This window comes from Balaenoptera physalus, assembly GCF_965194825.1.
Source record: "Balaenoptera physalus genome assembly, chromosome: 4".
NCBI lineage: Eukaryota > Metazoa > Chordata > Mammalia > Artiodactyla > Balaenopteridae > Balaenoptera > Balaenoptera physalus.
In genome coordinates this window covers 100498523-100511276 of record NC_138891.1, presented here as the reverse complement: position 1 = coordinate 100511276, position 12754 = coordinate 100498523, and the positions used below count along the sequence as shown (strand labels likewise).

General features: G+C 36.1%; 1 protein-coding gene across 4 annotated transcripts in view; it reads left to right on the top strand.

The window, feature by feature from the left end:
* CRYBG3 (crystallin beta-gamma domain containing 3) overlaps nt 1-12754 on the top strand; it is a 111864-nt gene that overhangs the window by 43850 nt on the left and 55260 nt on the right. For 3 of the 4 annotated variants that reach the window (XR_014263067.1, XR_014263068.1, XM_082460248.1), the window contains exons 5-11: nt 284-328; nt 576-691; nt 2026-2173; nt 7251-7387; nt 8669-8783; nt 9927-9962; nt 12134-12267. Coding sequence is in view for 2 of the 4 variants with exons in the window: in XM_082460248.1 (XP_082316374.1) it covers nt 284-328; nt 576-691; nt 2026-2173; nt 7251-7387; nt 8669-8783; nt 9927-9962; nt 12134-12267 (731 nt within the window). In the remaining 2 variants the exon portion in view is untranslated. The remainder of the gene's footprint in view (nt 1-283; nt 329-575; nt 692-2025; nt 2174-7250; nt 7388-8668; nt 8784-9926; nt 9963-12133; nt 12268-12754) is intronic. The other variant, XM_082460249.1, reaches the window with a different exon arrangement.

Sequence of the window (12754 nt, the reverse complement as noted above, 5' to 3'; positions counted from 1 at the left end):
TACCTGAGGGTTTAACTTAATCCCCCACCTAGAAGAGACATGGGAATGTGATCATCTGTTTCCCCTTTCTAAGCTATAAGCTTCTTGAGGGCAGAGACAAAGCTTTATTTTCCTTTGTGTTTACCTTTATATCCCTTATGTATGGTACCTAGAGGTGCACCTTGTAATGGTGCTCACTAAATAAATATGCAATAAATTGGATCTGTGACTGCTAAGAAAGTGAACTGTATATCTTTCTGTTTATGTTTCTTACGGCTTACTTCTTCCACTTTTATTATTTCAGAATGTTGACAAACAAACTCTGAAGTGTAACCCAAGACCTGGGAAGGTAAGCATAAGTTTCTTAGGTAGACTAAAATAAAATATAAGAAGTAAGGTTACTTTTACGTTTGGGAGTTTAAAGTAGGTACTTTTAACTGACTTAGAACATGATTGTTTTACTCAAGGATTTAGCATCTAAAGTAATGTTTACTTTTATATATTTAGGATGTTTTATTTTCTACATTCTAGGACATTTTGGAATTTTAAATGCATTCTTAAAATTAGTTATTGTGCCTACTTACTGTGTGTTGCAGATGGTTATCTATGATCTCCATGGAAGTAAATATAAACAAGAGATCTACCGTAATATTCCCGATGCTACATCTTGGTCCTTTCCGAATGGGGTACTGATAAAAGTTGTAAGGGGCTGGTAAGAGATCTCTTAAAATTTATAGCATTTTCCCCCTAAATTAAGTGTTTTCTTGCTGTTTATGCTTTATGTTTTTTGTATTGAGGTCACATTCCTTTTCCTCTAGAATAACTGTTTGAAACGTTATTTGTATTTTATAACTTAATTGTTCTCTTTATTTACTGTGACAGAAAATATAGGTTGTTTTTAGTACTTACAGCCTGCAGTAAGTAGTAAAGTCCTAATATATACAGTATATATAATCAGTACCATTTTGTAACTGCATTATTAGGATAGATTTGGCAAGTTTAGTTGAAGGCTTCAATTGGATGAAGCATAGCTTTGAAAATGAGTTCAAAATTTGTGGGACACTAAGGAATGTGAAGGCCACATGCTTAAAGTCATTTGTATCGGGCTTCCATGGTGGCACAGTGGTTAAGAATCCGCCTGCCAGTTCAGGGGACATGGGTTCGAGCCCTGGTCTGGGAAGATCCCACATGCAGTGGAGCAACTAAGCCCGTGCACCACAACTACTGAGCCTGCGCTCCAGAGCCTGCGAGCCATAACTACTGAGCATGCATGCCACAACAACTGAAACCCGTGCGCCTAGAGCCCGTGCTCCACAACAAGAGAAGCCACCGCAATGAGAAGCCCGCGCATCGCAATGAAGAGTAGCCCTCACTCTCCGCAGTTAGAGAAAGCCCACGCACAGCAACAAAGACCCAACGCAGCCAAAAATAAATAAATAAAATAAATTTTTTAAAAGTCATTTGTATCACTGATATGCTCAAGAAGTGAAAGATTCTTTGTATGGTGTAAAAATGATGGAAAACCTCATTTGTTATTACGGACCATGTCCCCTGGACATGTGGGGGCCAGAGTTTCTTTGTCCAGTGTTTGCGTTACCCACTGGTCAGTAGTCACATTAAAGCAGTGTGGTGTAGTGTATCTTCATGTTATAAAATGAGACACGTGAGCTCTATTGTCCAATGACAGGAAAATTAGGGTAGAAGTGGAATTTGGAATTGTTAAGCTATTGTTTTTAATGTAAATGTGTATACAGCATCTGTAAAGTGTATGTATACATAAATATAGGCACAGGCATAGACTGTGGTGCTGTGTTCAGGAAGTATTACTTCCAAGTTCTGTGCACTTTTATTCTTCACTCTTTGCTTATCCTTACATTAGCGTATTTATCATTGTTTCAAAATAGGATTATATGCTAGTAGTGGAAAATAGCCCAGATATTAAAATTTAAGTAGAGAAGATGGTCTGTGAATTATAAATATCATTTGTTTTATGCCTCATTTCTTAGAAAATTAATTATAACTGATCATGCTTTCATATTTGTTCAGCTGGATTTTATATGAGAAACCACATTTCCAAGGTCAGAAATGTGTACTAGAAGAAGGGGAAAAGGTGTTAAATCGTGACTGGATCCTTCAGAACAGAAAACATCCACAAAGGAACTTTGTATTGGGGTCTATCAAACGTGTCTTAAAGGTAATGGAACAGTTGATTTTATCCCTATTTTTTATTTTGTTTTGTTTGTCATGTAGTAAAGCTGTACTTTGGTCCAGCAATGCTTAGAAATGGTTGCTAATATTTGTGCTAATTTTATTAATCTTCATTATCATATTGATAATTTTTTGACCAGATATGTATAAAGTGTTAAGTGAATGAAAATTTAAAATATTACATGTAATCTGGCACATAAAATGTTACATGTTGTAATATATATATGTATTTTTAATAGTAGTAGGAGTATACCATCCAGACATCTTTAGGATAAGATACTTCCAAATATATCTTTTTCTAGTGGTAGATTTCTACTCATTGTAGCTCTGTGTGTGTGTGTGTGTGTGAGTGTGTGGTGTTTATGAGAAAGGGGGAGAGAGACGAGTGTTAGAAGAAATTAGAGAAGGAAGGATGGGGAGAGGAAGCGAAAAAGTGTTGCTTTTTTATTTTCTGTTTAGAAAATATTATTTAATACTAAGATGAGGCAGGTCTTGCCATATAATGAAACATTTTGTGGGAAGTGCCTTGGTGGTTTAGAGGAGGGGTGAGTTAGTGATAATGACAGAATTCTCCCATGTGTTCTTAAGAGTTCCTTCAGCAGTAATGTAGTACATGATTTAGCGCAGTTAACTCCTGTGACAGTCGTGGACATATATATTTTTCAAATTATGGCGATTCCATTTATATGCTAAAAATGTCTAAATTGGAGTGGACCCTATCATGATGACTTGAATCAACATTATTTAACCCTTGATAGTTGCAGATAGCATACAGAAAAATAAGAGAGCATACAGGAAAACTCATATTATCATAAAGGGGTGTCTGCATGAATTAATACCTTCTGCAAAACTGTTAAACAAACTTGTGCCTAACAAATGTTTGTGTCTTCTTTTGGACCCAATACTGTGATAGGCACTGGGAATAGAAATACAAGTGATGTACGGTCTTTTACTTCAGATTGCTCAGAGTCTAGGTCAGAGACAGCTGAATCACATGACCATATGATGTGAGAAGTACTATGCAGGGCCCTACAGGTGCTCGAAGAAGAGGTACCTCACCCGGAGGAGGTGGTACCTGATTGGCATCTTGACAGAGTGAACAGGAGTTAGGCAGCACGGGGGATGTGAGGGAGTCCCTAGCAGAGCCACATGTGTCAGATACTGAGGTGAATGTTGGTGGCTTGCTGGTACTTCAGGGAGATTGATGGCTACAACATAGAGGGCAGTGTTCGTTTTCATTGAAAAATCTAATCGCAAGCAGTTCAGCTCAGCAAGCAGCATTTGAGTGCTCACGTAATTAGCTAACCCACTAGAAATTCCTTGAAACAGATAATTAGTTTGTAGGTGGAATCTTCTAAGGTTTAAATAATGTGTGGTTTTGTGCCTGCCTTGTGAATGTCAGGCACTGTGCCAGGCCTAGTGGGGGAAAAAAAAAAAGAAAGATGAATAAAGTATTGTAAGCAGCAACCTCCACCCAGAATCAAACAACAATAAAATCAAACAAAAATTCAATCTGTTGAGCCTGGGTATATAAATGGGTATTTGCACTTCCGCCATTTGCTTCGATATATTATAAGAAAGAATAAGTCATACTTGCATTTTTTTTCTTCTTCCACTGTTTGTTTGTGGAGTCATTTTTTAAATTGCAGTGTTAGTGCCCACTTGTCTTGGACATGCTAGCAACTTTTAGTGAGGAAGGAAAATAAAACTATTGAGCATTGAATGGAAAAAGCATTAGCATTGTTCTAAATATTTTACAAAGCAAGAGTCAGGCATCAAACTGCTTCCTTTCTCCCACCTTGTCAAAATTCTGCCTATCGATAGCTTCATTTTCATGGCAGCCATTCCAAATTCACCTAGGCCTACGCCAGCTTTATCTTGTTTCATCATCTTCTAGTGGCTCTAATCTGAGTAGTCAAACTTTTAATGTTCTTTAAAGAAAATACTTTCATGATGTCTTTGTTTTGCCATGAATAGATAGAGCAAGTAACAGAAGATACCATCAGTCATCAGCAGCTGTAGATTCTGCTCAAGGGTCATCTTTGCCCCCAGTGGAAATAATTGGAGGTGGGATAGCAGTGCAGTGAGTCTTGAGTCAAGTGCTTTCTTTTCTCAAATAGAAAAAAGGAATATTGCGCATTACTCTGTTTATTATGCATTTAATATTTATTTTCAAAGAATGACGTTTCCTTCTTTCAGAAGTTACTTCGGTTGTGCCCTCATTAATGAGCTGGGAAGAGAGAGATCTGTTGTTAGATCAGGGACTGAAGGTATTTTATGTAATTAGTGGAGGCAAGTTTTTCTTACTGTTTTTGTAATTCATTCCCACCCTGTTTCTCTCTATAGCTTTGTCTCCATTCCTACTAGTTGCTTTAATAGTCTAAGCTTGTAGATTTCACCGAGATATTATAAAGTATATCATGACTAGAAAAGTCTGGGAGGAAGCCATTTAAATTCTACTAAGAGTAAACTGCTTATTGTTGCTAGGTTACTATAAGGCGCCCTTCAGTTGCTAGTGTTTACTGCCTTTGTCTGTCAAGAATTATACAAATCTTGCAAAAGACATTACTTCTGTGAATAGCCACCATGGAGAAAATAGAACTTATCAGTGAAATCTTTTTCAGTCAACTAGAGAAAAAAATTTGTCCTCTAGTGAAGATAGTTGAGAACATAAGCATTCTTATTTTTATTTTCAATTTTTTAGCCATCATTATGCTTTTTCCATTATCTGTTTCCTTCTGTGTTGTGGTAGACTCATGCCTCTTAGCTTTTTCCCTTTTAAAATACACCACCCAAACATTGTTTGTATAACACAATGCAGAGGAAACTTATTTGTGTGAGACACTTAGTTATGTATTCTGTTACTGTACCTCAGATCCCTGGGGGAACATTAGTATGGCAGCATTTTAAATAATGTTACTAGAGCTCTATTTTTAATAGCAAACAAGAGTCTTGAAGATTGGCAGGTGACTTCTGGAGATTTCTGGCTATTTTTTAAATGAAACTTTAGAAGGAAATATACCTTTTATACTTTAAAGGATATTTTAGGTTATACCTTTTTACCATATTGCATTTTAGAACTAACTTTCTGAAAACAAGATGTATCAATTTGCTTGCTTTTACATATTAATAAGAATGATTAATAAGAGAACTCAGGTTGAAGAAAGATTAAAAAATCAGAAAATTGCAGTTTTAAAATTGCAAAACAGATTATAATAAAAATATAATTGTTTAGTCTAATAAATGTCACCTCTAATTGTTATTGCATTTACCTATTTCATTAAAGCACACTCATTTGAATTTCACAATGTCTGGGATAAGAATTATGCTACTGAAACTTGAGTTTTCTAATTAAACACTCATGATTACTGAGATAGATTGTGTGTTCAGACAGAAGCACATCTGTAGTTTTAGAGAAGAGAAAAATAATTGTGGTTTTGATTCTTTAAGAAATGATAAGGTATTTTTTTAAAATTAATTTATTTTTGGGAGGGTCTCCCATTTTTTAAAATTTTTTAAATTATTTTTTTAACATCTTTATTGGAGTATAATTGCTTTCCAATGGTGTCTTAGTTTCTGCTGTATAGCGAAGTGAATCAGCTATACATATACATATATCCCCATATCTCCTCCCTCTTTCGTCTCCCTCCCATCCTCCCTATCCCACCCCTCTAGGTGGTCACAAAGCACCGAGCTGATCTCCCTGTGCTATGCGGCTGCTTCCCACTAGCTATCTATTTCACATTTGGTAGTATATATAAGTCCATGCCACTCTCTCACTTCGTTCCAGCTCTTTTTTGAGTTAGGACTTGACTACCGAAAACAAACTTATGGTTTGCAAAGGGGAAACGTGGCTGGGAGGGATAAATTAGGAGCTTGGGATTATCATACATACTACTGTATATAAAATAGGTAACCAACAGGGACCTACTGTGTAGCACAAGGAACTCCACTCAGTATTCTGTAATAACCTATGTGGGAAAAGAATCTGAAAAAGAATGAAAATATATATATATATATATATATATATATATATATATATGAAACAATCACTATGCTATACACCTTAAACTAACACAAGATTGTAAATCCACTATATTCCGATAAAATTTAAGAAAAGATTTTTGTAAGTAGTAATACAGAAAATTTTCTCTTTAGTTACAATAAGGGAAACATTTACAAAGCTTAGAGAGGCCAGAAGCAGAGGTAGTATGGATACCAGTATGACTGAAGAGTTGTGGGGAGTTAGTATAGCTCACTGGGTTGTTGCCATATTATAGAAAGGAAAACAGAAATATAAATTTGAAATGCTTGGGTCTTGAGCCAAGGAGTATGATGAGGGAAGTGGTGTTCTCACAAGCCCAGCTGTATAAAGAGTAAGCTTACTCGACTGGTGGTCTAGGCCCATAATCAAAGTCTTGGCCTTGATGAAGAACCTTGTCAGTAGAAATTTTAAAGGAAAGTTTGACAGGACATGGTGACCGTGGATGTGTGACAGAGTATAGGTTCAAATTTCATAATGCCTTTCTTCTTCAAACCAACTTGTACTAAAGAAAATAAATACCACAAGTAGGAAAACATTTCCTTTACCCTCACCTCTAATTCCTATTTCTTTTGTCAATGTAAATTGGATAACATGCTGAGGGAGCAGTGCCTCTCTGTTATTTATTTTTTATGTTCCCCATGAGATCAGCTTTTATTTAACTCCCTTCCTCCCTATGGCTTTGTTATGCTTCTAAGAAGGAAGGCTTACAGACTCTTGGCACTCAGATAGTTTGGTAAATTGGAACCTTGGTTAATGGAGCAAGACATTTAAAAACAAAGTAGAGAGAATTGGAGTAATACTTTTTCAATCAATAATATTTATAATTTTCATGTTATCAACGTAACTCCTTAGAAAAATTTATTTTAACAGACTGGTAAGGAGAAACAGTACTTCCTTTAGGCTGTTTTTGGATAGAAATTCAACTGAACAATGAGAATAATTGTAACTGCATGTCCAGGGTGTTGAGAATACTGGAGTGTGTGTCTCTAGATATTTCAAAGCCAATTTTTTTTTTCAGGATTGCAGCATTCCAGAGATAGAACTTTGCCCACAGTCTGACCCAGCATGTTGTCCTATCTACCTACAGCGAGCAGTCCCCAATTTGGAAGAGCTGAATATCCCCAAATCTGTGTCTTTTACTGTGAAGTCAGGAGTGTACGTATCCGTTTCTCTTTATTACAGGGATTGCTGGTTACCAAAGTTAACTTTGTGTTTAATGTTTCAACTGGTGACATACACATTTCTGAAGTTTTAGTTAATTTTACTGTTTATACTTCTGGATACCCAAGAAAGACTTTTGCAGGGATTACAACAGATTCTGTCTTTTTTCGGATCCAATTAAGTCTTTGATATATGACTCAACAGGAGCAGATACAGATTCTCAGACGGAGTTCTTGATAGATGCATCCATTGTCTTTTCATCCACCAGACTGTGGGACTGAGAAATAAATACATGTCCCTGGCCTAAAATTCTGGAGCCTGAGCTATTTGTAGAGTGTCTCAGTGCTGATAGTTATTGAGGGACTTCGTAGGACCAGGGACATGGCACTTTTTTTTATTACTCCTCTATTCCTGGAAGACAGGTAGAGCTACTCTCATGTCATAAATGAGGAAATTAAGTGGCTTGTTCCGGGCTACCAGCTGGTAAGCATTAGATTTGATACTAGGCCTTTCTGATTCCAAAGGTATCTTCAGGACTATGGATCTAAATTCAATCTTAATTGAGTCCCAGATTGGCTTAAATCATAAATTTTGTGATGCCTGGTTCAACATGGATCCTTCTCTCTTTCAGCATTTTCATCTGCTCTGGAGATGGTTAGTGTTGAATTTGGGGGTCACTGTTGGACATCTTTCTTCATCTCCCCCAAGTGTAGGTTAGAACTGTTGGGCAGACCCAGTAATTGACACGATCCTGAGAAATGTCTGTAATTATCAAGTTTAGCTGGTTGCTAAATGGGTCTTTTAGGAATCTTATTTCAAATACTGTTCCTGAGGCAGCCCAAGAACTGATATTGATTCTAAAACTGTGGGTCAAAGGTAGAAAATGCTTAGTGGAATCCCTACCTCTTATTGTCCTAGTTTAAAAAAGAATGGAATATAGTGGAATGGTTTTTATTTTTCAGTTACATCCTAATTGAATTAAAGGTTTCACATCTTTTAAATATTGGAAAATTCTAAGGAAAGCAATGCCAGTGCTTGGAAAACATATAATAAACTTAGGATAGTATCTGAATGTAAGTAGTTAACAACTTGTTAACTCATTGTCATACGCTGTCTGGCAATGTCACTTTGAATGTGTTTTATTAGTGTAATTCTGTGACAGAGGTTTCTTTTACTTTTTGTAGCTTTTTTTTTTTTTTTTAAACTTTCAACTCTTACAGAACCAGATTAAGGTATTCCTATTATACTTTAACCAACCATTCATTTCTTACTTAGTTGGCTTGCCTACCCGGATATTAATTTCAAGGGGCAAGCTACAGTTTTGGAGGAAGACCATGGCCTCTTTGAGATTTCTGCAGCAGAAATGAAATCGTTGCATCCACTTCAAATGGTAAGCAGATTTAAAAAGAAGCATTTTCCCAAGTGTCCATGAATTCAGAATTAAGATAGCTCTGATGATTGGTCATGCATCTCGGTCTTGAGAAATGTATATGTATACTACTGAATGGGCAAACTACTCATACATTGTTTTTCTGTTTCTTTCAGTGTGTGTGAAAATATTTTAATGTTTTCTAGGAGACAGTTGTCTGAATTTACTTTGTGCTAAATTTATCACAATACAAGCAGTTTCCTTATAGTAGTATTCTGTGAAATTTTGCATACTTTAAAAAGTTCTGAATTTGTTTTTTTGATGCTTATTAGAAAATTGCTTGTTGTAAATTATACTCTTCCATTGCAGTAATGAGTGATAAGTTCCGCATTAATAATAAATGGGCAGTTCTGTCAATGGTTGCTTTCTTAAAAGTAATAAATGCCTGCATTAATGATTTATTTTGTTGCAAACATTTTTACTTGAGGGGCAAACTTCAATTAAATGGTACTATGTGATAAACCATTATGGTTGTGCTGTGCCTTTAAAAAAAAAACAGGAAAAACTGAGAAATTTTAAGGAATATCACAGTGTGGAGTAGCACTGGAAACAAGGAAATTATAAACTAGAGCTTTTGTGGGGAGTGGGTTACCTTTTATGCTCTACATCCATGTGGTCACAAAGATAGTAAGTGTGATACGAAGTGTTGATAGAACTTGGAAGAGGAAGTGCTCTCTCTAATGTAGAAAGCCCAAGCAATTGTAGAGAAGAAATTTTAGTATTAAGTGGCTTAGAAATCTACTCTGCCAAATTAAAGTTTTAAATCTACTAACAACTCCACTGTTCTGAGACACTCTGCTGTGGGATTAAATCTTTAATGGGTCACATGTACTTAAGCACTAAAGTTTGGTTTCCTTCCTTGTAGTGGTTATACTGTGGGAAGTATCTTTTAAGATTTCTTACCCCATCTACACTGATGTAGAGTAGTCTGACTTGACTTTGACCACTGTAGAGTTCTCTACTTAAATTTTAAAATACACAACTTAAATTTGGTATGTAATCTTCACTAATCAGATTTTTATATGACCTACATACACCACTTAGTTACTTTTGAGTATTTTAAATATGTGTATGTCTAATATTAAAATTTCTTGTCATCTTAAGGGTGGACTGAAAGTGGAAATGCCTATGAACTTAAAGGTGAGTCTTAAACACACTTTGGTAGCAGGCTAAAAAGTTTGAGTATTAATCTTTAAGTATTTTGGACTATTAAAATAAAAAAAATGATTACCTGAATGTATGCTAATAATAGCTTGCTAATGCATATTGGGGTGGTGGGAAGTGACTGCACACAGTGGTTGCTGAGAGCCCAGGCTTGAATGAGGAGAGGGCTCAGTATGCAAAGGTGGAGGTCTGTTCTGACAACCTAGTCAGACCCAATAAATACCTCCTAACAGGGTGGAAAGATGACAGGTTTGATATTTGTTTTGTGGAGTGGTTGAGGTGATAGCTAGACATTCAAGTGGAAATACCTGGCAGGCATTTGGGAGTGATGCTGAGGATGGAGATGAAGGATGATCAGAAGGAGATGTAGGCAGCTCCTATCAGGTGATGTCAGTTTGAAAGTATGAGTATCTGAAGGGAACGGTAGAGGCAATGAAACCTGGGGTAGTAGTAATGCCAGGATTAAGTACGTTTTGGGAAAGGAAAAGAAATGGAATTATAAAATGATTGTAAAGAGAGATAGGAAGAAAACCTCTGTTTAATTAAGTTACAGCATTTCCAGAGACAGGCAGGGAGACGGGGATTCATCCTCCTCTCCTCCAAAACAAGGCACAACTCCTCCAGCTTCCCCATTTCTGGGCTTCCTAATTTGTGGAATTGACTACCGTTCTCTCAATCACATAGATAGAGTTTTTTAAAACTTAGTATCTGACTGTCTCTAATACACCTTGGCTGTATGTTGGAGTCATACATATGTGAGTTTTAAAAAAATACTTATGCCTGGGTTCCACTGGAAGAGATACTTTTTTGGTCTGGGGTGTGGTTAAAATTTTTCAAATCTTCTTAGGTGATTCTAACATGCAGCCAAGGTTTCGAACCAGTGACGTAATAGATGCAGAATTAGTTGTGACACAGTTAGTTGTGACACTCCCTGAGTGATGTCTCAATCTCCTTGTCTGCTGAATGAGAACTTCAGGTGCGACAGGCTGGGAGTCTGACAGGTTGTAGAGGTGTGTGAAAGGAATAGCTATCCCAGATAGTCACAATTTTCAAGTTGTTAGGTGTTGGCTTATGACTTACTCATCAAAGAATTATTGCTTCTTACTTAGTTTGAATGTGTTCAGCATATGTAGCATGTATTAAACCCAAATAATACTTCATCACTTCCAATAAACACTCTGAAAATTTAATACGTAGAAAACAGCAGGAGCAGTACTACATATTTTTTTCAGTCTGTGTAATGTTCTCAGGTTTTTTTTTTTTTTTTAATAAAGAAGCTATAACTTGCTGGTTCAGTGTGTCTAAGCATGGGTCTTATTTGCCAATTGTACACAAATTATGCCATTAGCCGTAAATAGGACCAGGTGGTAAGAGTGTGAATAGATGAGCGCTGTTATCACTCTTCTCACTTTCCTGTACTAAGGGCAGCTTGTGTTTGGGAAGTAAAGAGCATCAGAATGGTAGAAGAGAAGTACTTGTACCAATCCAAGTTTGAAGTAAATGAAATGCTAGAAATCTGTTTCCTACTACATTCCCTCCTTCCCCATTTGAACCAAATATCCAGGAAAAATACCAAAATTCTTTCAATCATTTCAAACTTTTAGGAAGTTTTGTATTTAAATTCAGGAATTTGTGTATCTAATTCTTCTCAATGATTAGTAGTGACCATACAAGCAGTGCTACAAGAAACAGCATGTTTTCTCAAACCAGTAGATAATTTGTCATTATGCCCTGGAACCTCTAGAGAGTTTTTATTTCTTATAGAGGAAATTAAATAAATGTAAGGCAGGTCTGTATCAGATTTTGAACAGAGAGAAAAACGTAGAAAGATAATTCAAGAACCAGTTATAAGACAGTTTACTCCATGAGATGGTCCTAGGATTTGGGTAACTAGAACAATGTAATCATACTTGAGTATAGTGATACGAGAGAAACATATTATCAAGATGTTTTAGCTTTATGATGGTAAAGACTCACATATTCCTTGTGAATGTCAGACAGTGTGCTATATTTTGAGTATGTATTAATGATGAAAATGGACAGTGGCCCTTAATTCAGGTTGTGGCCTTTAGTGTCACTTAAGTAAATCGGTATGTATCTATTCTAAAATATAAGCATGCTAAGTAATTTTCTTTCATATTTTTCAGGTTACTATTTATGAAAAACCTCACTTCCATGGACAGGCCAAAGAGTTTAGTGAACATGTAGATTCTGTCCCTAATTTTTTAAAAAATGATGTAGACTTTCATGGAATTGGATCAATTCGTGTCATCGGTGGAGTGTGAGTGTTATATTTTCAATATGTGATTCAGTTGTCCATTTTTGAAGATCAGCACAAAAAATGTGCTAAGCAGAGCAAAAACAACCTACCTTAGTCTAAAAATATACATCCCTTCTGAAATGTAGGAAATAAAAAATACTAGTTACTGACAGCTTCCTGTGAACTCTTGTTAGTATTAGAGATTTTGAGATGGATTAAATGAAGAAAACAGTGTCTAAAACTTAAACAGTATTTCTAAACACAATATAGAATATAAGAATTGCAAGATAAAATTATTTTTTGACAGATTGTGCACATGAATGAGAGCCCCAATTTTTACCCCCTATTCTACCTTAGTTGACTTTCTGTGCTGAAGATCTTGGCAGTGAGTCCTCCCTCATTAAAGAAGTAGCCTGGATTGTGTGTTTACAAAGTCAAGGATTCTTGACACTGGTTCTCCTCTGGCCCTGCATTGTTTTAAGAAAGCTCCCTAAGAACTTCTAAGTAC